Source organism: Notothenia coriiceps, unplaced genomic scaffold (assembly GCF_000735185.1).
Source record: "Notothenia coriiceps isolate Sejong01 unplaced genomic scaffold, NC01 NC01_scaffold00032391, whole genome shotgun sequence".
In the NCBI taxonomy this organism is placed as follows: Eukaryota; Metazoa; Chordata; class Actinopteri; order Perciformes; family Nototheniidae; genus Notothenia; species Notothenia coriiceps.
In genome coordinates this window covers 260,930-286,208 of record NW_011365092.1, presented here as the reverse complement: position 1 = coordinate 286,208, position 25,279 = coordinate 260,930, and the positions used below count along the sequence as shown (strand labels likewise).

Genomic DNA, 25,279 nt, shown 5'->3' with positions numbered 1-25,279 from the left:
GTGTGTGTGTGTGTGTGTGTGTGTGTGTGTGTGTGTGTGTGTGTGTGTGTGTTTGCGTGCACGTGTATTTGTGTTTGCGTTTGTGCGTGTGTTGCTGACCGGGATGCTGTCAGCTGTGTGTCAGCCATCTTGACACCTACTGTGCACTTTTAACTTTTCTGGGACCTTCCCCTCCTGACAGCCAAATGGTGCAGCTGCTCAGAAAAACATAGACAAACACACACACACACACACACACACACACACACACACACACACACACACACACACACACACACACACACACACACACACACACAAAGACAAGTTGCTGAAGTGACCAATTAGAGGGAGTGTTGGATCTAAGCAGAAATGACAGAGAGACAACAGAAACAGAAAAAGGCTGTGCTTGTTATTCCTCTCAAAGGGTCAGCATGACTTTTTTTATCATTTAAGTCTTAACTTTTACAATTTGCTGGTGCCTATGAGGAAATATTTTGATAAGAATAGATTTTGGATATATTTTATTAGACTGTGGTGACAGTCTGACTTAGTCAAATGGCTGTAAAGAGTGTACTGTATCATATTATGATGTGTTGGCAGAATGGAGATTCAACCGTTTTTTCAATGTCACTATGACGCCAATGATGTTATTAGTCAGACACAGGTCATTTTACACATGATGTGGTGTCTTGAAGAGCTAAGATGATTGCATATGTAGGGGAGGGGGGGGGTAGAGAAATGCATATTTATTTGCATAAATATGTGTAGATTTTTTTGCGTAAATATGAAGTATGTACTCAGGGTGTCCGCGGGGTCTTAAAAACTATTAAAAGTTGATAAATCAATTTAGCGAAAATTAAGGCCATTAAAATGTATTACCGGTACAAAGTATTAAACGGAATTTTCCAAGATATTAAATGTTGTAGCTTGTTTTCAATAAGTATATAAATTGTCCAAAGAGGTTGTATTCTACAGTCTGCCTGAATGTAATCATTGCGTAGGTGTGTAGTGTGATTCTGTGTAGTTTATTTATGGCATCCCGTTGGATTTGACGTCATCTGAACAGGACATCGCACGCTCACTGCTTGATAGCGCGCGAAGGTCTGTTTACGCCGGTTGTTAAACAACATCGTTATGGGGAAATGCAAGTTTGCGTCCAAATGGTTGGAAGGAAAGGAGGAAGGACCAATCAAGGATCAATACTGTAGTAAATGTGAGGTAAAGTGTGTCGCCAATGTAACCGGTTAAAACTCAAGGTGGCGATGAGGTCTTAAAATGTTTGGAAAGGGTCTTAAAAAAAGTCTTAAAAGGTTTTACATTTGACTTCAGGATCCCTGCATATGCCCTGGTACTGTACGGTTTAGCATGAGAGTGACTATACTGATGTGACGTTTAATTGAGTTGTTGTTGACACTGCCCATCCTCAAAGTGTACCCATACTGCCCTTAAAGTGCTGGAATAACCTGAGTTTGTTCCTATTCCAAGTTGTTTCTTCCTCTAGTGAAAGCACATACAAGGCTTTCCATCCTAATTTTAACCTTGAAATTATCAACATAAAATGTGTCACAAATATGTCACTTACGTAGGTCTATTCAATTCCTTGAGTAATAATATCTTTGCCAGAGTTTGTCTTACGTTTTTTAATCCTTAGTTCTTCTGATAACAAGTTTTGTCGGGCAGTCAGAGTTGAGAATGACAGGAGAAAAAAAGAAACATTAAGTACAAAAAAAGAGATAAGACAAGACTGCTGAAGAGGATGGGGTGAAATTAAGTTTGGCAGATCAGAATCCACCTTAGTGAAGACTGAGAGCAGAGACAGAACGCTGCAGAGATCTGTGTGTGTGTGTGTGTGTGTGTGTGTGTGTGTGTGTGTGTGTGTGTGTGTGTGTGTGTGTGTGTGTGTGTGTGTGTGTGTGTGTGTGTGTGTGTGTGTGTGTGTGTGTGTGTGTGTGTGTGTGTCAGTGTGTGGGACAAAGTGTGTGTGCTGCCCTGTTGGCTGCTATACACAAGCTAACTGACTGTACCCATCAGTCAAGGTTGTGTCTTATTATAGGTCATTAGTCTCTCTGCTCAGCTGCGACCTTGACGCTACCTGCTAGAGCATGTATCATTGTGTGTGTGTGTGTGTGTGTGTGTGTGTGTGTGTGTGTGTGTGTGTGTGTGTGTGTGTGTGTGTGTGTGTGTGTGTGTGTGTGTGTGTGTGTGTGTGTGTGTGTGTGTGTGTGTGTGTGTGTGTGTGCGCACGCGCACTTAGTGTAATGCAGTGCACAAAATGTGTGTTCAAGACTGCTTACTGTATGTGTACGTGTTGTTTTTGTAAGTGTGTGTGAGGGCACACGTGGCAGCAGCCCTGATGAGCAGTCAGCTCTGGCTGTGTGTGATGGATGGATGGACACGGGGGTCAGAGGGGGTCAACTCACCCGCCTTCGTGCAGAGGGGGGCGGGGAAGCCTCACAAGGATGTCTGTCACAGATTTGAGTGCTACAGGACTGAGGCTGGCCCAAAGTAAAAGTGCTGCCACCCACAATAAAAAAATGTCTGCTGTGCAGGACAATGGGCCCACCTGCCAGCACTCATTTTCTCCTTGTTGCTTTTTACCCACTCTGACAGTTACACAGCGATATGCAATCTACAGTTCATCATCACGTTCTCACCCACATTCACCTCTATCAGGGAGGTAATGTTTTCGTGTTGGTTTGTTTGTCAGTAGTATTATAGGAAATCTGTTTGGCCAATTTTAATTAAACTTCCAGAGGTGTGTAGCATGGGCTAAATATGTCCCTTCAATTCTGTAGAGGATCCAACTCACTGGGCACATACACACATTACATTTCCCTTATGGAAATGGTCTTGGCGGAGGTCTGTGTTCTACAAGTGCCCTCTAGTTGTGTATTTATTAAATAAATAGTTCAATACTCAGTCAACACTGTTTCCCGTATTCAGGCAATAAATAGTCTGCCACATAATTGGTGTAAAACCACAATGTGTTATTTCTAGACTTTGATAATCGTACAGAGCTTTAGACGTTCTGATAGGAGGATGTTGCTACCTTTAAACTGCCAGGATAACTGTTTCCCCCTGCCTCCAGTCTTTCTGCTTTGCTAAAAAGCAAAAAAGCAGTGGCTTCATATTTACATACAAACATCATGCTTCTCATCTTACTCTCAGGAAGAAAACAAATAAGCATATCTTCTTAAATGTTACACCTTTTATGACGTGTCTCTCCTCTTAAGTTGCTGTAAAACAACATCATATTTCATGGCTGAATAACAACTTCAAATAGATTTTCGTCCAGTGAGAGACTAATGTAGTTAGTCATTTTATTGGGTTCAGATTGATTGATTCTGTTTGGTCTGAGTTTTAGTATAACTCACTAATATAACAGTGGAAGCTCATTACAAAACATGTGATCTTATTGTGAACATGTATTTATCATACCAACGAGGATACACATGGCTTTAGTAAGACAATTGTGTTGTTGATTGGGTATAATTGCTCTTCCTGACATTTTCCCCTACCAGTTTCATTAGATGTTGTTATTATTAAGTACATCCTGCTTACTTGTAGTCTTCATTTGTTCAATGTGCTTGGTGAACGGTACAGCCTCAGACTGGGTAACAACCGTCAGCTGCACCTGTAGCCGGTTGGGTTTGACAGCTTGCATCCACTACATAAACTGCTGCTGTTCACGCCCACGTATCTGTGCAGTGTAAAGTCGAGGAACCACCAAATGTTGCCTGGCGTCATGCTCAAGCTGTTCTGCCGAATACTCATCCTTGTGTTGTGTGAATGTAAGTGAGCAGCCCTGCATATGAGCCCAGCAGTGTGAAAGTCTAGCTCAATGTATTACTGTATCCCAGTGTATCAGATATAGCTGAGTAAAATTAAGCCACAGACGAGAAGAGGGAGAGACTTTCTGGATCATCATGTACCCCTGTTATCGATTTACTGTGTCCCATGTCCTGTGCTAAACACAGCCCAGTTGGTGGAGAGATATCCCTCACAAGTGTAGAGAGAGGGCAATAGAAAGCTTGTTTTATTCAACTGTTTATTTTTATATTTTTTTACGTCACATGATCTGACTTTCAGTGTAGGTTCTTGGTTTGTTGCACTCTGCTGGTGTGATTAATCTAAATGAGTTGCTCTAAGCAGACAGACTTAATGGCCATTCCGCTGCTCACTCCCCTTAAATATATTGAAATGCTCCTTCAGGCCACGCTTGACCCGGTTGACCCTTTGAACTCTCGTGACCCCGGGGATTTATGTGTTGGTGTGGTCAGGGCATCTGTACTATGATATATGATTGCGATAAGGGACACATCTTTTACTTTTTGACTTAAAGAAAACTGAATAAGATTTTCAATATTAAAATAAAAGTCACAAATATTTAGATTTAATTAAGTTGCTTTTTATTGCAGAATAAAGTACACTGTGATTGAGCCTATGGTCTGCTAATGATAGATGTGGAATATTTATATATTTGCAGTGTTCCGAACTTTGTGTCCGACAACATTCCCAAAGAAATGAAAATGTGTTATTTTACAGTCAAAATATATCTGTAGTTGCAGCTTCACATCAAAGCATTTAACTGGCAACACGGGAAGACTTTTATTATAAAAGTAGTTCAAGGAAAGGCAAAGTGTGTGTCAACAAGCTTGACAATGACTGCTATCGTTTATCAAAAATGAAACCACGACCAAGCAAGACAAGTGGCATTTTTTGGCAGCAGATCAAGTTTGAAAATATTGCTGGGAGAATTGAAACAGTCAGGAGCAGCCACAGTGAGCCGAGATCTGCTGCAGGCGACAGGCTGCACAACTTCTCAGTGAGCTACTGCTTCACCTACTTTCACTGTTCACAGAATTATGCTGTGGTAGAATAAAAACAGACCAGGACTGACATCTTGAGACACAGAATGTTGGAAAACAAGCAAGAGTTGTCCTACTTCTGGGACCTATATAGCATTTTCTGTCACATGCAGTAAAAAGGTTGTTGCCGAATCAACCAGGACTGGTATCTAAAGGATTGCCTCTTTTAGATTAGATTAGATTAGATTCCTTTATTGTCACTACACAGAGTACAGTGAAATTCCAGGCATTCCCAATGGTGCAATCACACATAACAGACAGTATAACATCTGAAATATATGTCAAGATTTTGTTTTTCTATTAAAGAAATCCTGCAGTTACAGTGGTTCGTCTTTTGGGATATTGACCATTTTCATAGTAAACGTTTTGCAGGTGAATTTCTTTACTCTCAACACTCACAATTGGCTGTCCTGTTGCTGTTAGTGCTGTTATTATGGTTAGGGTCTCCCCATTCAACAGCCTATTACTTTGTGTAGCCTGAGGGGCAGCTGGCTGTTTCAGCATTCAATAGCCTTCTCTTTGCCAATCAGAAACGCCAGACTCTGAAAGGCCACTACTCCAGTTCCGGAGGTTGTAATGTGTGATAACCTCTGTGTTTGTGTAGCAGGGTACACATATTTAGTATAAATGAAAGGTCAGCAGTTTTATTAGTGAACGTATATCCCCTTTCAGCCTAATACTTCCTGTACCTGTTCCTCCTCTGTCATCTTCCTCCCTATGTCTGGATGGAGCATTTGATCTGCGTCGTGTCAAAGGGTGATGGTGGTGGATTCGAATATTGTCCCATAATTATAACATCTGTGTGCGTGCATTAGTTGAGTTTAGGCCATTCTGTGCATGTTTGTGTCTGCCTGCTTGTGTGTGCTTGCTGTGTGGAGGCCGGGGGGGTTCAGGGGGGGGGGACAGATGGCTCGTGGTCTGCTCTCGTCTAGTGATCTCTGGCTGCCAAAGATCAGGCGACAAACTGTTACAGCACTCGCGCTTCTTTCAGTCCTACTCTACAGACCAAAATAACACCTGTTTCTGTTTTAGAGGTAGATTTTATGGGCTATTCAAATGTTTATTATTGAACAGGAAATGAAATGTACAGATGATTTTGTTTTGTTACCTTTACATGGTATTTTTCTTTGGTTGTTTGCTCTGGGTAATTCATTGTTTTAAGATGACAATATCATTTTTGGCTGGCAGAGAGAGTATTTATTTACCACCTGCATGACTTTACTTCAACCATTGATCAGGGGCATTTTCTGCAACTGCTTTTAAAGGCATCTTGAGCAAGTGTGTACTCCATGAAATCGTCAGTATGTTATACATTCTCTTTGTTAACATTTTAAAGTAAACTAAATAAGTTGGATTTGAACATGCTGGATACAGAATTTGTTTTCTCACTAGACAATGTCAAAGTTTTGCAGAAGTCTCTCCATACAAATGAATAGAAACAGATAGCGATGGTGTTTTGCTCGATGTGAGAGCCTTGGGATACATTTATATCTCTGCTTTGGTTGTTTTCTGTGATAATGTGGAAAAGCTTTCAGACTTGGCTTTTTCCTCTCCATAAAGAGACTCTCTGGCTGCTGTAAGGGTCTCAGCAGCTAAATGATTATCACACACACGTACTGTACACAGCGGCAAACACACACACACACCTACTGTAAATACAGGGCAATAAATCTGGAATTAAACTGTAGACAAAGAAAACATTGAAACAGGAAATTAAGACGGACTGGCAAATCATCACGAGAGATATACCTTCAAATTTGATTATAATTTAAAGTTAACCAACCGTGCCCTGTTGAATTTAGGAGCCAGATGGACATTCAGTCTCACTCTCCAACGTCCAAAGCCCTTACTGCTAAGTGATAACCCAGTGGAGCAGAGAGGGCACAAGGAAGGCCAGGAAAAGCTAAAGGAACTTGTTGAATTTGACATAGCGTAGCACAGTCTTTCCCCACACATGCAGGCATATCTTAAACTGCACTGTAACTTGTATTCATGTATTTTGTCTTTTACTGTTTATTTTATTATCTTTGCTTTTTAATGACTGTTTTGAAATGCCATTTTCTTAATGTCTTTCATTTTTGTAAAGCACTTTGAATTGCCTTGTGTTGAAAGGTGCTATATAAATAAACTTGCCTTGCCTGTAAGAGGCTGTGATGGGGGAATGCATATTGCGTAATGAATGGTGATTTCTGTGTACAGTATGGACAAAGGGAATACATGGGAGACACACTGACAAAGGAAAGGAAAGGAAAGAAGAGGATGCTTTAAGCATTTTCACATCAGTCCCTCCATTGGTGCCACTTCTAGTCCAGCTGAAATGAATTTGAACCAGTTGAGACGAGGAGAAACGGAGGCAGCTTTTGATGAAGTGGTTTAATCATCTCCCTTTGCATACGGATTTAAAAGAGACTTGGTTAGCCGCCTATTGAGTTACATGGAGGGTAACAGCAAAGGCTTTTCTTGGAGCAAGATGAGTCTTTCCCCTTTCTTTCTCTGGATCAGTGGCAGATCTAACGTCTGTAACAGATACCCAGCTCAAACTGCCTCAGAAGGAAAAAGCCAATCATGTGATCAGATTAGTCATGTCATGTATCACTTCAGGGCGCTCAAGCTAATATGACACTCCAGGAAACAGAAGAGAGAAAATGAAAGAATTGATCCATGTTCATTTTGCTTGCGAGTGCATTTGTCTGAGTGAGTAAAGTGACTTTCTGTTTCCGTACCTGTCCTTTGCCAAAGTATCTGGATTACAGAGGAAATACATACAAGAATGTGGCTGTGAAGTCGACTTTATGAGACTATTTTGAGCTAAGATGCCTCCATTATAGTTGAGGGGGAAGTATGGGATTTCATTAGTTGCTGAGGTTTGTGATATGGAAACCTGGTGACTGTAAGCCTTTCTCTTTTTCTGACGTCTTTCTTAATGGACTGACCTCTCTCATTGTCACATTTTTCCCACACACTCATTGAAATTCATAAGGTATGTGTCACACGTACCCCACTCTCTCTTCCATGTAGCCACACACACATTTACAGTACAACTCATCTCAATTTCCGCTCCTGCAGCTCTCATATTCTACCTGCTGTTCACACAAAATTGACTCTTATTATTACGACTAGGCTTTCAGTCCATCTACTGGTTGCTCATTTGCATTTCAATGTCCCATTGCTGTATCACAAAGAGTGGAAAGTAAGTCATGAGAAAATGTCTCTGTAGAGGACGGCTTTTTTGACACAAAAGGTGTTTTAAGATGTTTTACGGACTGCTTTTTATAGTCGTTACCTTGACAAGGCTTTACTTCTAGGCAATATGAATGATGGATTATTGAATTTTTACAAAGGCTAGATGTAATTGAGGGCTCAGTTTTATGAAAGACCCATTGAAACGGTGTTATAACTCCTAGACTTAGTGATTTGGAATTTATGAAGCAGCTATGATCAACATTTTAATAAACAACACTGATTTGAATGACCATATGTAATCTGAAAGGGATTGCTTGTGGTGAAACCCACAGAGTAATATAAACCTGAGTCTTCAGTTCCCTTTATCCGTTGAGCTTTTTAGTGTCTTACAGCCTATTGTTAGTAGGCAGAAAACACATAACACCATAAAGGGAAGGGAATCAAATCAGAATTACATATAATCTGAAGACAGAAATATGTTAAAAGGGACACGTTAACCTCATTGATCTACTGTATACAGGATTAAAATCTAGCATGGCTTGTTCAGGTCTAATGATGGACTGTACAATGTTAAGATCAGCCAGAATCTATGTAGTCAAATAAATTATCTGACTTCATTTCTTGGTGCAGTACTCTCTGTTTTGCCTCGGAACAGCTGTGCTACATTGAGGGAAGTGTCACAGGGATACCTCTGGTGTTTTACACAATTGTCATGGAGGAGACTGTCCACCAGAGTCCAGTGTTTGACTGCTGAACAGTCTGCTGCAGGTCAAACTGAGGCTACAGGAGGAGGAGAAGGAGTAGGGAGGGAGGAAGAGGAGGGGGAGGAAGAGGAGGAGGAAGTCCCTGACCCTGTTTGATTTAACCAAACGTTTGTATGTTGGGTAGTGTCTTTGCTCTCCTCTCACTGTTTGGACGTGAGCCCTGTCCTTCTGTTTTTACCCTCTCTTAAGTGCCTCATATGGATAACCTTCATAGTGCTTTTCTCTCTCCTCACTGATTTCTCTTCTCACCTCTTCTTTTACCTCTCTCCCCCTTCTTTGCGTATTTCACTGCTCAACTTTTGCTCTTCTTGAGATTGTTTTGGGGTGACTTTTCGTCGGGACAGGTATTGATCGAGCGCGGTGCAGTAGCGTTCACCTGTACAGCTGACGAGTCAGATGGAAGAAATCCAATACGACTTTCAAGTTCTCCCCGCGTCAGTGTCAGCAATATTGGGCCCCGTTTTGAGCAGTATAGACACGGGAGACTTCGTGTGTGCAGCATGGACTGCAAGATTACATGTGGTAATAAAGTTGTATATGATTCATATTTTACAACTGTACTGTATGTCACCGCAGCATGCCTCCAACAGCAAAGATGGTAGGCTTCACAATATATATTCTTACGTAGTTGCAATGTAAATATGTGTTGTAAACAGAATGGAAAAGACTCATCTCAGGATGTATTTTAATTAGTTGAAAGAGTAGTAGAAAACCATCTATTGTTTGATTAGAGCCTTTTGTGTTCAGTTCAATTGGTTCAATAACAAAAAATAACATCCTTTCAATTTTTCTCAGCAAGCTATTGTTTGTATTCTCTGCCAGCAGCAGACAGGCACAAACACCCTGTCCTGTAGTGTCAGTTTATTTATTGCAATTAATATCATTATCCAAATGTTTATTAAAGTTATCACAAATTGTAGATTTTTCTCACATTGTGAAGCCCTAATTGTACAATTTTAAAATGTATAATTGTTCATAGATTTTTTGTATTAATCCGAACATTTATAAATGTATTAGCCAAACTGGGCAGCTGCTGAATGATGATTCCCTCCTTGCTCTACTTCTGTGTTTCACCTATTTTCCTCCTCAAGATCCCTCCCTCCTCTCCTCCTCTTTCCTTCTTTATACCCATCCTCTCTGCCTTCTCAGCTCCCTCCCTCCCTCACTTCCTCTCCTTCTCCCCTCCCTCCCCCGAGGTTTTACTGTCCCCGGTGACAGTGGGGAGCTCTGCCCTTGAGCCCTGTGCAGCGGGAGCAGTAAATATCTGTTGTGTGTTGTTCCCTACAAACGTTGAGGATACTCCCCAGAATGAGGCGGGTATTTTACAGCTCCTCTGAGACGGCTGAGCATGCTCAGCGTGTTTGTGAAACCAGGAAGGGAAAGCCAGCCGGGAGACAAAAGCATTCGCCCACAGCCATTTCTACTCCCCCTTTTGAATATATAAGCATCATTTAGAATTTAATGCCATAAGCATAATACATTTCGGGAGTAAAGCACTACTTTCAAGAAATATTGCAGGGCTTTTGATTGGTACTTTGTTGTAAAATGTCTGCACAATGAATATACTAGTCAAGTTGGTGATATGTAGTCAGTGCTGAGAAGCCCTCCCTGGACAATAAATCCTTTAGGGTTTAAGATTCTTGGATGAAGCTATTCTAATATGAAGATATCTTGTTAAATAAAAACATCTGTTTTTTTAGGGTTATGTTAAAGTTAAAAAAATGTGTCTATGCTAAATTAACTGTTTTAAAGTATGGAATAAGTCTATTTATTTGGTCAAAATCCTCAAAAATGATTGCAAATTCCCATCCATATTTGATCTCAATTGAATTAGATAAACGTCTACTATATTATAAATGTATGTTGACGGAATTGTCGACTTTATTAAGTTTCCCAACAGGAGACAAGTAGCATGTCTAGCTTTAGATCAGAGTTTGATTAGCCTAACTAGAAAACAGGAAAAAAAGAATAGACATTATAGTACATTTTTACCATATTGACCAACTCTCTGTCTTATAGTGTTTAATTTGTTTGCTAATATCAGCTTATAATTGCCCAAAAGCAGAGAAAAAAGCGCAAATGCCACACAAGAGAAAAAACTCGGAGATAATTTATGACCCATGGTGGTTGACAGGCGCTAACGTAAGAATGACGGAGGTGTGTGTGTGTGTGTGTGTGTGCGTGCGGCTGTGTCAAAAGAGATAATTTTCCATAAGTAGGCTTGACTCCCTTCCTCCTCTGTTGTAACCTCCCCCAGTAGCCATGGTAACCCTGTGGTTTCCAAGGCTCGCCGCAGTGAGAGTGTGAAGAAGCCGATGATCCACCAATCACACGTTCAACTCGCTCCTCTGGTCCAGAGCATCTGTCACTCCCTCTGTCAGCCTCACGTACACCGAGCTCTCTCTACTTCTGAACGCTCTTCGTCTCCAGTTTGAAAGATGATAGCTCTACAAAATACCCATAATGCAGTGGTGCCATTCCTCTGGAGCGGTGACAGAGTGTGGCTGCATGTGACCGACTAATCTGTACGTTTCTGCATATGGTATTAGAGACAGAAATGCCAGAACAACAGCATATAAATAACACTTTTGGGTTTGATACTGGTGAACTGCGTCTATCATTTATTATCAATATAACGCCAGCAGAGGGAAAGAGCGACCCCGGTGTGTCCCAGGGATTTTCCATGTGCTGGAAGTTAATGACCACATTTGTTTTCACATCTGTGAAGAGCAGCTTTTCCCCTGACAGCAAAAATAATCTCTTTAGCAGAGTAACCTTAGGAATGATGTTTTTATTTAACAATTCATGCTGCGACACAATTTGAGCATCACTGTTATTTTAAGAACTTTTGTTTTAATGCGTGTTTTAGTTGTTTAGCCATCCATTGAAATAGTTTCGTGCCTAACTATTTTCCTATGCTTAGAACATTATTTCAGTTGCTTTTTTGCAAAGAGTTTGATTACATATTTATTTTACTCTCATGTCTGTTGGGTAAATACAACCAGCAGCAGGTTAGCTCAGCTTAGCATAAAGACAGGAAACAAGGGAAAACAGCCAGCTCCAGTACCAGCACTATTAAAGCTTCTTTTTTGCAATACATACTATTTTAAGGGGCATTTATGTGCTGGTGCATTGTGGGAAGATTCCAGCAGTTGTTAAATGTATTTCCAACGTATCTTTCAGTGATTCTCAGATGCTTTATTTAGCACATATTTCTGACACATTAAAGGGCAACACCATCTGTATACAGTTTTGGTAAAGAATGAAAATATACATCACTTTTTGTAGAATTTTTTTATTTTTTATTCTTCATTTCCCAAATACCCATCTCACGACCTCTCAGATTGATCTTGGGACACCTTTGGGGGGGTACACCTGACCCACACTGGTCTAAACAACATTGAATATAGTGAGGGGGGCTGATCTATTGTGGAAAAACTGTTTTCCTTCCTTGAAGATAAGACGTGTTGAAGAACGCTATACAGCAGTGGGTGGTTTTCCGAGATAAGATCAGATCATGTCCCACCCACAGGTGTAATAATCAAAGATCAAACATATAACATGGACACGGCTGTTATGCTGCATGTTACGCTTTACCTCAGCTGTTTGAGATCCCAGATAGAAATCAAACCAAAGCTCTTAATGTACATTTTTCAGGAGAGCACTGAGTCCACTTGGCTGGAGCTCAGCTATGAGAAGGATTTGTGGGGAGAAATCACGAAGGGGGGGGGGTGAGCTCCTCGTCCTCTCCCAGATGACCGCAGTGGTGCGTGTCTGCTGAGGGGTGAGAGGTGGGAGTACAGAAGGTGTCCCTAATACCAAAGGAAAAGCCCCTAATCCTCTGTTAAAGTGTCCCCATTGACTGTTTGGGGTGGAGGGGGCCCCCACCGGTAGCCCCGAAATAGCGTCTGGTGTTATTGTTCTCTGATGGTAGTGGATTTACCCCCCCTACCCCCCTAAAGGACCCATAAAATCACTGCTGCTAGCTCTCATGCATTAAGACCCCTTGGGTTTATTTCATGCAGGTAGCACAGCCTGGACAAATGACACACACAAACACACGCGTGCGCACACACACACGCGCACACACACGCTGGTCTTTGTTGGGGGAGAAAAAGCTGATAAGCAGGATGACAATAAAGAGCCGTTGTTAGAAACCAAGGGAGGAAGGGAGAGTGAGCCAGAGAGAATGAGTGGGAGGGAGAGTGGGTGGGATAACAAGAGAGATGGGGGGGGGGGTCGAGTCATTTTAGTATTTGTTTCAGCTGCTATTTTCAGCTCTGCCCCTCTCCCTAACCTTGGATATCAAGATCACACTGACACCCACCACCACCAGTAAATGAAGGTGAGGAAGAAAAGGAAGGAGGCGGAGGGAGAATTCTCAGATACTATGGTAAGTCAGCGCTCCTCCTCCTGCACCCTCCCCGCTCGAAGGTGCTTTCTGGGGCAGGGGCCAGCTTCTGTGAGGCAGCAGGGATTTACTCTTGTTGACATATTTCTTTTTCGAAAAAGACAGATAGAGAGAGGCAGCGGAGTGGATTTGCTAAGTGTCCTCTCTGCAGCGTGAAAGACTGCGTGACGCTCAGCGCTTTGTTTACTCTGCGCTGAAGAGCTAGACCCGGCATCCTCTCTTTCCCCCCCCCCCATCTCGACTCACTTCTTGCCTCCCACCATTCCTCCTTCTGGTGTGCAGCTTATCGACCAGACAGAGGAAGGAGCTGTTGTATCCGCTCACATTTGTTGGTGGTTTTTTTTCTTTTTACCTGAGCCAATGGCACCTTGCTGATTCCTCTGAGTGGGATGGATGCCTATGAGGTTAAGATAAGGATAAGTGACTGAGGACTGGTGGGCTTTGGGGAACACTCAGAGCTCAGATTTCACTCCTCTTCATACAGAGGAGGGAGAGAAAGTGAACATGGCTGTGGAAGAGGGTGTTGTCTTCCTAACACAAGTGAGTAGTGGATTTATTCTCACGTTTGTAACAGGGTTGTTTGATTCTGAAAAGTTAGAGATGTGTTGTGATTTGATATTATCCTAATAACCAGTGTTATTGAGGTTTTGAGTTCAGTGGTGCACCAAACTACGAGAGTGACCTAGTCTCGTTTCATTCATTATGACTGCATGGGTGTGTGTGATCATGGAAAGCTGATGTGGTGCCGTCAGATGAAAAGTGTGTGTGTGTTTGTTTATAACATGCAGGTGTGGGGTGTAGAAATTGAGTTACACATGCACCTGCAGTTTAAATGAATTTGCAAGTTCGATACCCTTTTATACAGTATCAGCTTTATTGGCCACATGACAAACACATATTTCACTCACTCTTTTGTTTGCTTAGAGTGCTGTATAAATAGAAATGCAGCTTCAAAAAACAAGGACAACAAAGCTGAAAAAGAGTAAACATACACATTAAGCCAATGTTTACATACAAGCAGGTTAAAAAAGAGAAATATAGTATAGCCTATAAATGAATACGGAAGAAGCGACATCACATTTCTTTAAATCAGACTGTTTTTTGAAAATTGAAATCAAAGCACTCGTTTGAGATTTTGGGAAATACGTTTATTTGCTTTCGTTGGCATGAAATACAGCTAGACTCATTTACAGTTACTATGCTTAGGGCAAAGCTAACTAACTGCCTCCTTCTGCTTCATCTGTTTTCTCCTTTGACTTAGCATGAGAGCAAATAAACGTATTTCCTTCAGACCTTCCTTTTAAGATGACATACAAGCTTTTGCTGGTGTAAGCAGGTCTTGTTTGGAGTGGTTTATAGGAATTCTCTGGCCAGTATCTTAAAGAGGTTTCGGTTCACAATCATTTCTCCTGGCCATTAGAGGACATGACACATTGACCGCCTTTCTCCTCTTTGCAGCTCTTGTGAAATGTGTGGTGCTTTCCATCAGCATCACTACAATATAGAGACTGTTCCGCATATTATGATGTTTAAAGTCACATGGCAGCTGTGGACTAATATAAGTTTTTACATTTTAAATCTGAGGCAGTGAAATGTATAGATTCTGGGTATAGACAGCCATTCATTACGTTGCCAATAATGTGCTTTACTTCCATTCCTCTTAAAGCCTCAATAATGATTTTCTGGTGACAGCAAAATGGGGGCATTGATTCATCAATAGGGTTGCTAGACTTAGCCCTGAGAAAAAGACAGAAACGATGATAGGAGAGAATGGTTTGAGAAGTTTGAGGACCCAGTGATGGGAGAGATGAATGTGGATGTTGGTGGCGGGGTGGGTGAGGTTGATTGGCACTGTTGGTGTTTTGGGATGCCCCTAGCTTTGTGCTAGCTGTGGAGCTTTGTGTGTTTTGTGCTGTCAGGAGAGAAGGGGATAAAGTGAAACAATAGAGCCCAGACAACCACAGCCTACAGCAATGACATCAACATGTTGTTTTTGTTTGTGTGTATTATTCATGCTTATGTTGTAGGTAAACTCTGTCCTAAAGTGTGTGCAGGCATGTATGTGTTGATGCATTTCTTCTTATATATGTGCATCCTTCTTAATGCTGCCAGTTTCTGTTTTGTTGCATGCTCAAGTGACTCAGACTAGACTATCACTGTTGATGTGATAAGGAGGAGGTGTGCCAAGTATAGATTCAGCAGGAATACATCCAAATGCTCTGCAGCTCCAAACACCATGCCTAGACTCAAGGAACCAAACAAACCACCAAAAGAAACGACTGCCCAGCTATTTTTTTATTTTGAATTTTGCAGTTAGTATACAAAAAATCCATATACTTTACCAATTTATCATAAAAAGTAGTAATACATGCATGCATCGTCGGACATCAAACTATAACTTTAGGGTGATACTGCAAATACACCTTTAACAGAAGGAAGCCAATTCATTATGACTTTAGTTTGGTCCTTTTAATGCTAAAGTTGTGCAGCTGCAAGTAGCTTCTTGGTCAGTGACTTCCTTAACAGCACACGCACAAAATGAAGGTTGTTGTTATTTGGTATGCATTCTACGTTGTGTGAGGATGCTTACTGACTTACTTGCACTCCAACTAACTGCTATTTACATTATCCATTAATCTGAGTATTGCTAGGTCTCTTAATGTCAGAAAATAGTGGAACATTTTCATCCCAGTTTCTCCAAGGTCTTTGAGTGTTTTGTTTGTCATTAAAAAACCTGCGGCTATTCACTTTAATATCGTGAAATTCTGAGAAAAGCAGGAACATCTCATACACAAGAATCCTAAAACAGCATTGAGATTTTCCCAGGTTCTTCATCTTCTAAGATGACACTTTTAAAGAGCATCTGCAGAAACCAGTCAGTGACCGGAGGGCATTTTTAATTAGAAACTGAGATAGTTAATTGTCATCTTTAACAGCAACTTACCCGGAAATTAGATGCCTTTTTGACTTTGTAAGACTGTAATTGGGAATGCTAAATTTGCAGCTTTTCCAGTTAACACGTGTCAGATTCTCTCTCCCTCTCTCTCTCATCCTTTCCCTTCTATATAACATTAGATTAATGCTTTCCTTCAGGCTTAACCTAGTCTTTAATGCCCCCATTTTCTTTGAACCAGTGAACTGTGGAGGCTTAATGATATTTCTTTCACTAATCTCTCGCCCCGTCCTGTGCAACACTTCATTCAAAAAGACTTCAGGACCCCTCATGTTGGACGTGGAGGCGATGTGGATGGCGGGTTGGACATGTTGGTCACTGGTTTCCTCTGCGGGCGTTAAGGGATACACTTGACGAGAGCAATGAATAGTGACTTATGAAGACTACTTAATCTGTTGGCACTTATAAGCTTGGGCGGATGCAGACGGAGAAGCAAAGGGTGCTATGTGTGATGTAAACATTATTGCAGGAAAGGAACCTAAGTACACAAAATATAAACTTTAAGATGCTCTTGGACCTCTATATTATATATATTTTTATTGTGTCTTTGAGTTGTCCATCAATCCATACTTATGTCTCATTCTTGAGAACACAATATCTCAGAAATTGGTCAAAGGTCAAGGTCACTGTGACATAAGAAACATGTTTTTGTCTATAAATCTAGAATTCATACACTGACAATATCATTCAACTATCTAAAAGGATAAAATGAGGACATTTTGGACATAAATTATGTAAACTGCAACTTTAGCAGGCAGTACATGTAGTTACAGATGTATTGCACCTATTTCTAAAGTCAGTGCTTGTATGTTTAAGTTAATTCTCCTTTTTGGATTAAATTATTTAAAAACAACAGTTAAACATATCATGTTTAACTTGCATGATATTTGATGAAGTATTAAAGTATTTTTCATGCACGCTGCCTGTTCACAGCAGTGTGACGCACTTGTGTATTTCCATGTCCGAGGTTTAAGAGCGGTAAAGCATCTGGTGACACTCAACAAAGCCTTAGAGTCGCAGGACACACAGGCAGGCTACACACAGCACCACACACACAGGAGGGTTATGTCATAAACAGGGCAAATGTTTTACCGGCATGCAGACGCACACATGCTGCATGTATATTGTTATATGTGGAGAGAATTTGACTTAAATAATTGATGATGAAGCTGGAACTAAGGCTGATATTCTGAAGTTGTGCAACTGGCTTTTGTTCTTTTTGTTGAAGACATCAGTGTTTCCCCTAGGATGAAGTCATAGCAGCGGTGCTAAGGCACGTGGGCCCAGCACAATGTGAGCGCGGAGCGTGTGGAATTTTTTAGTATGTGCGTGTGCAAAGTGCGTCCCGCCAATTTGTTTCTATGTGTCTGCCAGCACAAGAAAGGCTCTTGAGGCCTGGTACCAGGGCCGGTTCTAGACAATTTGCTGCCCTAGGCGAGATTTTATATATAAAGAATAAATGAAAAATATCTACAAAAGACAAATACACTACAAAAACAGAAACGTATTGACATAGGTCATACTGTATACGTCAAAGTGGCTTCAAATGTATTCAGTATTGTATGAACTATGTTTTTATTGGTTTTGGACGTCACATCCTCTAAGGGGGTATGGGGGTATGCCCCCCCGGGAAGATTTTTTTTGAACATTTTAAAGTAAAATGCTTCAATCTGGTGCACTTTGAGCACACAANCCTGGTTGTAGAAACATCTACTTCTTATATCCGTTAGCGCAGCTAGCACCAGATTCTAATAACAACAGCGCCGGTACCGGTGCGCCCTCTCTCTCTCTCTCCCTCGATCGCTCTCTCGCTCCCACGCTCTCTCGCTCCCACGCTCGCACTTTGGCTGTGAGCTGCGGGCGCCTGATAAGCCAACATCCCCCACTTTCATCACTTACAGCGCCTATGTCAAAAATCGGCCCTGCCAGTACATACAGTGGCAATGTCTCAAGATTTAGCAAATATACACCTTTATTGAACATACAGTAACACAAATACTACCAATCCACATAACAAACAATCAAAAACGAAAAAGGGTCGCCACTTATTATTATTTTAATTTCTTTTTTTGGGTACCTGGCTGGCGCCCCCTATCGCCGCTGTGCCGCCGCTATTTGTATATAGGGGAAACAGTGAGACATTCATGAAAATTGATTCATAGGGTGCACTTTTATAAATAAGAACTATTGGTTCATACATACATACAATAAGATAAAACATTTAGTAGATAAATATCAACATTTAAAGTGCTGTAACAAAGAAGAAAGAAGGTACAATGAATATCCATGTGAAAGTGTACATGGACTTTTTAAAACATCTTCATTCTATGAAGTTCTTTGATAAAGAATGTTGCATATAATATATGAAGATAGGCTTTATTCTGTATATTTGAACAGAAAGCAGGGGATGTTTTACTTCATTTCTTAACTTCTCTTATTACTGTCCTGGCAAAGTTAAACACAGTAGACGATGATGGAGAAGAAAAGCTGGTGTAAACTTTGAAGTTAATGTAAACTTTTAAAGAGAGAGTGTGTGAAGTTTATTTTAAGGGAATGACCGCCTGATCTGGCTCAGTTTATATTTTCTTTTGTTGCTCGCCCGGTTTCTCACCAAAAAAACGCTGTTTGATTCCTGAAAAGCATCACTTATAAACAAAAGTCACTATGATGTATGCCGTACTTTGAAGACTTCAGTGGGAAAAGTCAAAAGCATCTTAGAATAAGTGCAGAGCGTTTACTTCAGTGATGCTGTTGAGGTAGGACAGTGTGATGACGGAGAGCTGCTGGGCTTAGACTGGACGGGAGCCAGAGTGTTTTCACAGGTCAACATGAAGGTTGATTCTGACTGTCGTTGAATAACAAGTCATGAAGAAACTGGTCTGTTCATTCTGTTGATTTACAATATAATATATGTGTGTGATATTTAGATGATGATCAGATTGTTTGGCTTGCTGTCAATTACGTTTGTACTAGATTGTGTTTCTTTTATTCAACATGTCAACAAACAGAAAAGATAGTCACTGTTCTTGATGTTATCGTCCAAAATAACAACACAATCTCATCCACAAGCCGAATAATCCTCATGGTTCAGGCTCTGTGACAGCGTGTGTTGTATCATGACTTTTCTCAAGGCCACAAGAACAAAGATACCATTAGTGGTTCAGAGCTCTCTAATGTTCTCTGGGGGGGTCTGTGGCTGATATGAACTTTAGCTTGATGGTTTCTTGTAATCAGGAAATGACCAGTTTCCAGTTAAAGCTGTTTCATCTTCCATTAGTTTAGTTTGTGCATGAGCACCCGTAGACACACACATTTTCCTCTCACGGTGGAGCTATCTGATGCTGGATGTCTCGTTCACTCACATTCTGGCTTTGGGTCAAATCCCTCTCTGTTTGTCAGAGTTATTTTTGGCCGAGGGGGAGGCGGGAGTACAATGTTGGATAACCGCTCTTACCGTTTTTCCCTGCCGACTTCATCCTACTGTAAGTGTCTCTGGACGCGAGGCTAAATTTAGCAGGTCTGGGCTTTTGATCATTCAGGGAAATTTGGGGTTTTTGAGCCTCGGTTATGAAGCAACAACATATCACAGCTTCTCTCCCGCCTGCTCTCTGCAGCTCAAGTGCTGAGTTGAACAAAAAAAGCTCTTTGCAAGGCTGTATGAAGAAGGATGACAAAATGTGCCGAGTGTGCTGTGTGTCATTTCATGTCAAACCAAATGTCCTCGAAGCTAACATGCACCCGTAAAGAAACACAACCTCCCTCCCTCTCTTCTTCTCTTTTTAGCTTTCTCCATCTCTTTGTCTGCCCTCATCTTCTTTCAACCCCCTCTGCACGCTTTCACCTCGTCTCGCACACGCACATGCACACGCACATGCACCCCACATTTGTTATAGAGGCAATAACACGCTTGCATCATCATTTTTTATTTTGGTGTGCAAAGCCCTATTTCTGTAGTGATGTAAAGGACATCCAAGCAGAATGGAGAGCGCTCTGCTGCTGGTAACACGGCGACACTCTCACCACTGCTTTACTGGTGGACTCAGAGGAAGTCTCTGAGGCAGCTGCGTCGACCACCCGGCGACTGAACTTCCTACCTTTGGGAATCAGAGACATTTGGATTTACTAAAGCTGGAATAACAGACCAACGGGATCTGGTCCATGACGGAGGATGACGTGAATGTGCCGTGGCTCTGCTGGTTTTTTCTCACGGATTTACTTTTTGAGATGTTGTGTTGTTTTGAGACACCAATGGATTTATGGTCGCTTTATCGATTTTACAATGGAGCAACTGTGTGTGTGGATTGTGGCTTTGTTCTTTCCCCTGTTACAATGTTTTGTGGATATCTGAGCAATTATGACAGAGTTCTATCTGGTAATATTTCTGCGTTTGTATTGGCTTTATTCTCACGCGTTGCTGATTGTTACAGTTTCATGCAGATAAGCATGTCTGACATACTCACCTCCTCTCTCTTTCTCTTTTCTCCAGTCTGACAGCAATGCAAGTTACCTACGAGCTGCCCGGGCAGGGAACCTTGAAAAGGTCCTTGACTACCTCAAGACAGGTGTTGAGATTAACATCTGCAATCAGGTATGTCTTTAGATGCTCTTATTAAGAAACCAAAAATCCTATGTGTACTTCTCGGGTTTAAAGAAGAATATTAAGTTATTATTTTCTGCACTTTTATGCTTGTGAGTGTGTGTATAGCTATCGTTATGTGATTGTATGTAAGTGGGAATGTCTGTTTACTTGCACAATCTTGCTGCCTCTGTATGATACGTCGCTGTACAAATGCATTTTAGTTTAATAGACCCCTCTACACACATAAAAATGCTGCTGCATCAGCTGCTTTTCAAATGTGGGGCTCAAGGGCTCAACTGAGCAGGCGGGATCATCCTCTACATTGAATATTTTATGATTTTCAACCCATCTTTTAAGCACAAGTAAACATTTTCTCACAGTTTATATAGTGCACGAGCTACAGACACTCCACTAAATGTGTTTCTTTCTCAGAATGGTTTGAACGCTCTTCATCTAGCCTCCAAAGAGGGGCACGTTGAGGTAGTCGCTGAGCTGCTGAAGCTGGAAGCTGCTGTGGATGCGGCCACGAAGGTAAGACCAACTAACCCCCCTCACCTAACACATTTTAGCTCATGTTATGCAGGACTGTATTTGTATCCAGCACAGAACATGGCTGCACTCTGGGATCCAACAGCATGCAGCTAAAGCACAACTACTAAGTTTGTAGCCTTCGTTTTTATGGTTTATCATTGGATCAATATTTAATGATCCCTAAGGGGCCGGCTACTTGAATGTTAATGTCTGAATTAAGCTAAAATGCCTTCAGCAGTAGAATGCATTCATTTGAAATATATCGAATACAGAAAAAAGTAGACAAGTCAGCAAATGTGTAATATTGTATGTACTGTAAAATCTGAATGATAGTATATTTCTTCAGTGGAGGGTCTCCTCCTTTGATGCGTCTGTACTCCGCTGCTAAAAGGAGTTGAAAACATTATTCAGATATGAGGAGGCGTTCACTCCCATTTAGTCGTCTGGTTCAGCCCCTCTGCCTCAGGCCACATGCCTAGTGCTGACATAAACAGAGAACACAATGAAATATTCAAGATCAGGGATTAAATCTCCCCAATTAAAGCCTCTCTCTATTGTGACCCTGAGGATGCTGAGAGATTAGTTTAAGATTTAGGAATCCAGTGCCTCCGCCTTTACGCCTATCCATTCACTGTTTCATGTAGCCGATGGAGACAATTAGGACGGGTACATAGATTGAGAAACACAGTGTGTTACATTTAGGCTATGTGGGTTTTTAATACTAAACTTAATTGTATATATGCCCCTCTATTGCTGTGCTGCTCTTGTTGTGGCATTGTCGTCAGTTCATTATCCCTTTAGCAGCTTTATAACAAACGCTGCTCTCGTGATGCGTACCATGTTAAGACTGTCGGAGAGAATCTCTTTCAAACTCTTTTTAAAAGCTTTTGGGGCTGAAGAGTGTGTTGTTTTACTGGATTGCAATATATTTGTGGAGCTTTTTCATTGTGTGTGTTCAGAAAATCATGGTGCATTCTGGGTTATGATTTCTACAGTGAATAGAGTGCTCAGGTCTGGCAAGTTGTTGGGAGAACGTTATGATTTTACTATTTAACCAATAACATCACCTTTGCTTACACTTAAAGGGGGTGGAAAGATGACTTAGATCGCCTTGTACAGGTAGATTATTCCAATCAAAGGAACTTTAAACCTTAAGATTTTCTTGATTATTGACTCAAACACTGCAGAAGAATAAAGCTGTTTAGATTGTTTCAATTGATTATAACAGCAGATAATAAACTCATAGTATAAGTTGTACTTGAGAAAAGTCTTAAATCTCAGTAAAGTACAAGCGCTTTTCTTTAGCTTCAGTTTAACAGTCTTTTAAGTGTCTTTTAATCCACCTTGTGCCTGAACAGATATGGTTTCCTTGCTACAGTTTACAGTGCATGTGACAGGTGATCACAATTGAACAACACCACTTGATAACAGAGCCCAGTATATGCGGGGGTTGAACCTGCCTTAACAAGGTTCAGTACTTGTTCATAAAATGCCTCCTGTAGTTATATTTATGTCAGCGGCTTGGCGAGAGCTCATTTATGTGCAGGACGCGGGGGCATCGGAAGTGACACATTTTTGGCAGGGCAGGGAGATGCCAGAGCTGGAACGCCAGCTATACAAAAGTCTGCTCAGGGGCGTGAGGGGATTCATGGGGCACTTAGATACTGAAATGAATACATACAGACTATAGCGGTAAACAGTGACGCACGTTAGCAATATGATTGGACAGGTGCGACAGAGCTTAACACACATTCCTGTGGTTGTTCCCTGTTATCCAGAAAGGAAACACTGCTCTGCACATAGCTTCGCTTGCCGGACAAACGGAAGTCGTCAAAGAGCTGGTCACAAATGGAGCCAATGTCAACTCACAATCTCAGGTAGGACACACACACACAAACACACACACACACAAACACACACACACACACACACACACACACACACACACACACACACACACACACAATGTCAAAGTGACAGCAAGGTCCTGTTGGTCTGAAACAACCTGATTGTAACTACAGTGCTGCGATGCATACACTTGTTTGAGTGATACTGTATCATGGAGTCACTGACGCTGAGGGGAATCACTCAGTGGAAAGATCCTCTCTGAAACAATCTGGCATCACGCCAACTAGGCCTCTCAGGAAACTGATGTCCTTGCATTTTACAGTTAACTCTCTCAGATCAAGGTGAGAGGATAGATTTCAAGCACCTCCTTTCTCTCTGGTCTTATCAAACCATGAAACAGCCAATAGAGATGTAACAGCAACTAGGGCTGCAACATAAGATTATTTTCATTTTCGTTTAATGTATGTTTTGTAAAGATTACTTGTTTGGTGTTTAAAATGTAAGAAAATTGTGAAAATGTCCTTTTCATTTTCTCAAAGTCAAAGTGATGATGTTACCAAATGTCTTGTTTTGAAAGTCAAAACCCAAGCATATTCAGTTTGATATCATATAAAACAGAAAAACATAAACGATCTGCATTTTTAACAGCATAATTGGTCCTTTTTACACTTAATTGACTATCAAAATATGTTAATCATTTCCTTGTCTATTGACAAAATGATACAATTGTCAATAAGATCTTTTTTTCAAAAGAGGAAATCTGAATTTCCAACAATTTTCTTGTATCCATTTGTAGTATAAATCAGCAAAGTGTAATATAAGCCAGTTTGTAAATGTGCGTGTGTTTTGGTCCATGCGTTCTGCAGAATGGCTTCACTCCCCTGTATATGGCCGCCCAGGAGAATCACCTGGAGGTGGTTCGCTTGCTTCTGGAGAACAGCGCCAGCCAGAGTATGGCCACTGAGGTACTGTACAAGTGTGTGTGTGTGTGTGTGTGTGTGTGTTATTGTTTGTACATGTGTAAGTCTTGTGTCCACCTCCCTACGGGTACAGTATGTCTCCATGGATTTTCTCTGCTTCGGTCATGTGTGGTCTTTACATCTGTTGTACTAACCACCTCCATCTCCTCCTCTCTATTTCCTCCCGTTTCTCCTTCACTGTCCTGTCTCTGTGTCCTTTCTGTCTCACATTCTCACCCTGTCTGCCTCTCTGTCTTCACACTGTCCTCTTCTGCCTGCCCCTTCTCCTCCTCCCCTCCTCCCTCCTCATCTCCTCATGAGGAACTAGCAGAGCTCCATTGATTGGTAGTGTATGGTGGAGGAGGCAGAGTGACCTTGAGTGGGTCACAGATGAGGTCCGCTCCGGTCGCTGCCTCTCCTCCACGTTTTGCTGCTGCCGCTGTTACTGCACTGATTTACGTTGCTCAGCCTGTGGAACCCATACACACATACCATACTTATCAGTCTCCACACGTACACACACACACAAAGCACGTGCACATAAGGAAATAAAGCTGATGGAGATAATGGAATAGCCTGTCTTCAGTCCACTGGTTTACATGTATGGGCTACATGGTTAGATACAAACGCCCTTCAGGACAAGCATTCACTTACACATAGAATAGGCTTGCTCACACACTGATGTGCACACTATTTATATGAACATGATATCTGCATGCACATACACACATACATCTGCACACACACACATTGAAGTGTGCAGTGCTGTGGCAGGGAGCTTTTAGCTGAATTATGCATCAGAAGAGTATTGTGAGTAGGAGATAGACGTGAGAGTTTTCAGCCCATCATCTCATTATGTAACTTACATTAGGGGCCTATATGGGTAGGAGGCCTGAGAACATACAGAATTTGTACAGTAATCTCTACTGTTTGAAACATGGGCTAATGGGCTATTAAGGGATGATTTACTGTCCTTAACTCTCCAAGGAGGTCAGACTGTGTTAATGTTGAACTCCTTAGTTTCTATTTTAAGTTCAAATATGCCCCTAGAGTACCCAAAATCATTTTTTTAAACTGAATCTAAAGATTTGAAAAACGAACCTCCAGTTACAATCATAAAGTCATCTCTCATGTGTTTCTGGAAAAAATAACACACAAAAGAAAGGGCATATTAATGTTGCCCATGTGTGTCCTATTAGTT

General features: G+C 41.3%; 2 protein-coding genes across 2 annotated transcripts in view; one reads left to right on the top strand and one right to left on the bottom strand.

Annotated features, from left to right (window-relative positions):
• taf6l (TAF6-like RNA polymerase II, p300/CBP-associated factor (PCAF)-associated factor) overlaps positions 1–25,279 on the bottom strand; it is a 358,002-nt gene that overhangs the window by 81,182 nt on the left and 251,541 nt on the right.
• Positions 1–25,279, top strand: part of ank3b (ankyrin 3b) — a 139,556-nt gene that overhangs the window by 44,196 nt on the left and 70,081 nt on the right. Inside the window, exons 2-5 of the mRNA XM_010788977.1 lie at positions 20,648–20,749; positions 21,173–21,271; positions 23,050–23,148; positions 23,986–24,084. Of these exons, the coding sequence (XP_010787279.1) occupies positions 20,648–20,749; positions 21,173–21,271; positions 23,050–23,148; positions 23,986–24,084 (399 nt within the window). The remainder of the gene's footprint in view (positions 1–20,647; positions 20,750–21,172; positions 21,272–23,049; positions 23,149–23,985; positions 24,085–25,279) is intronic.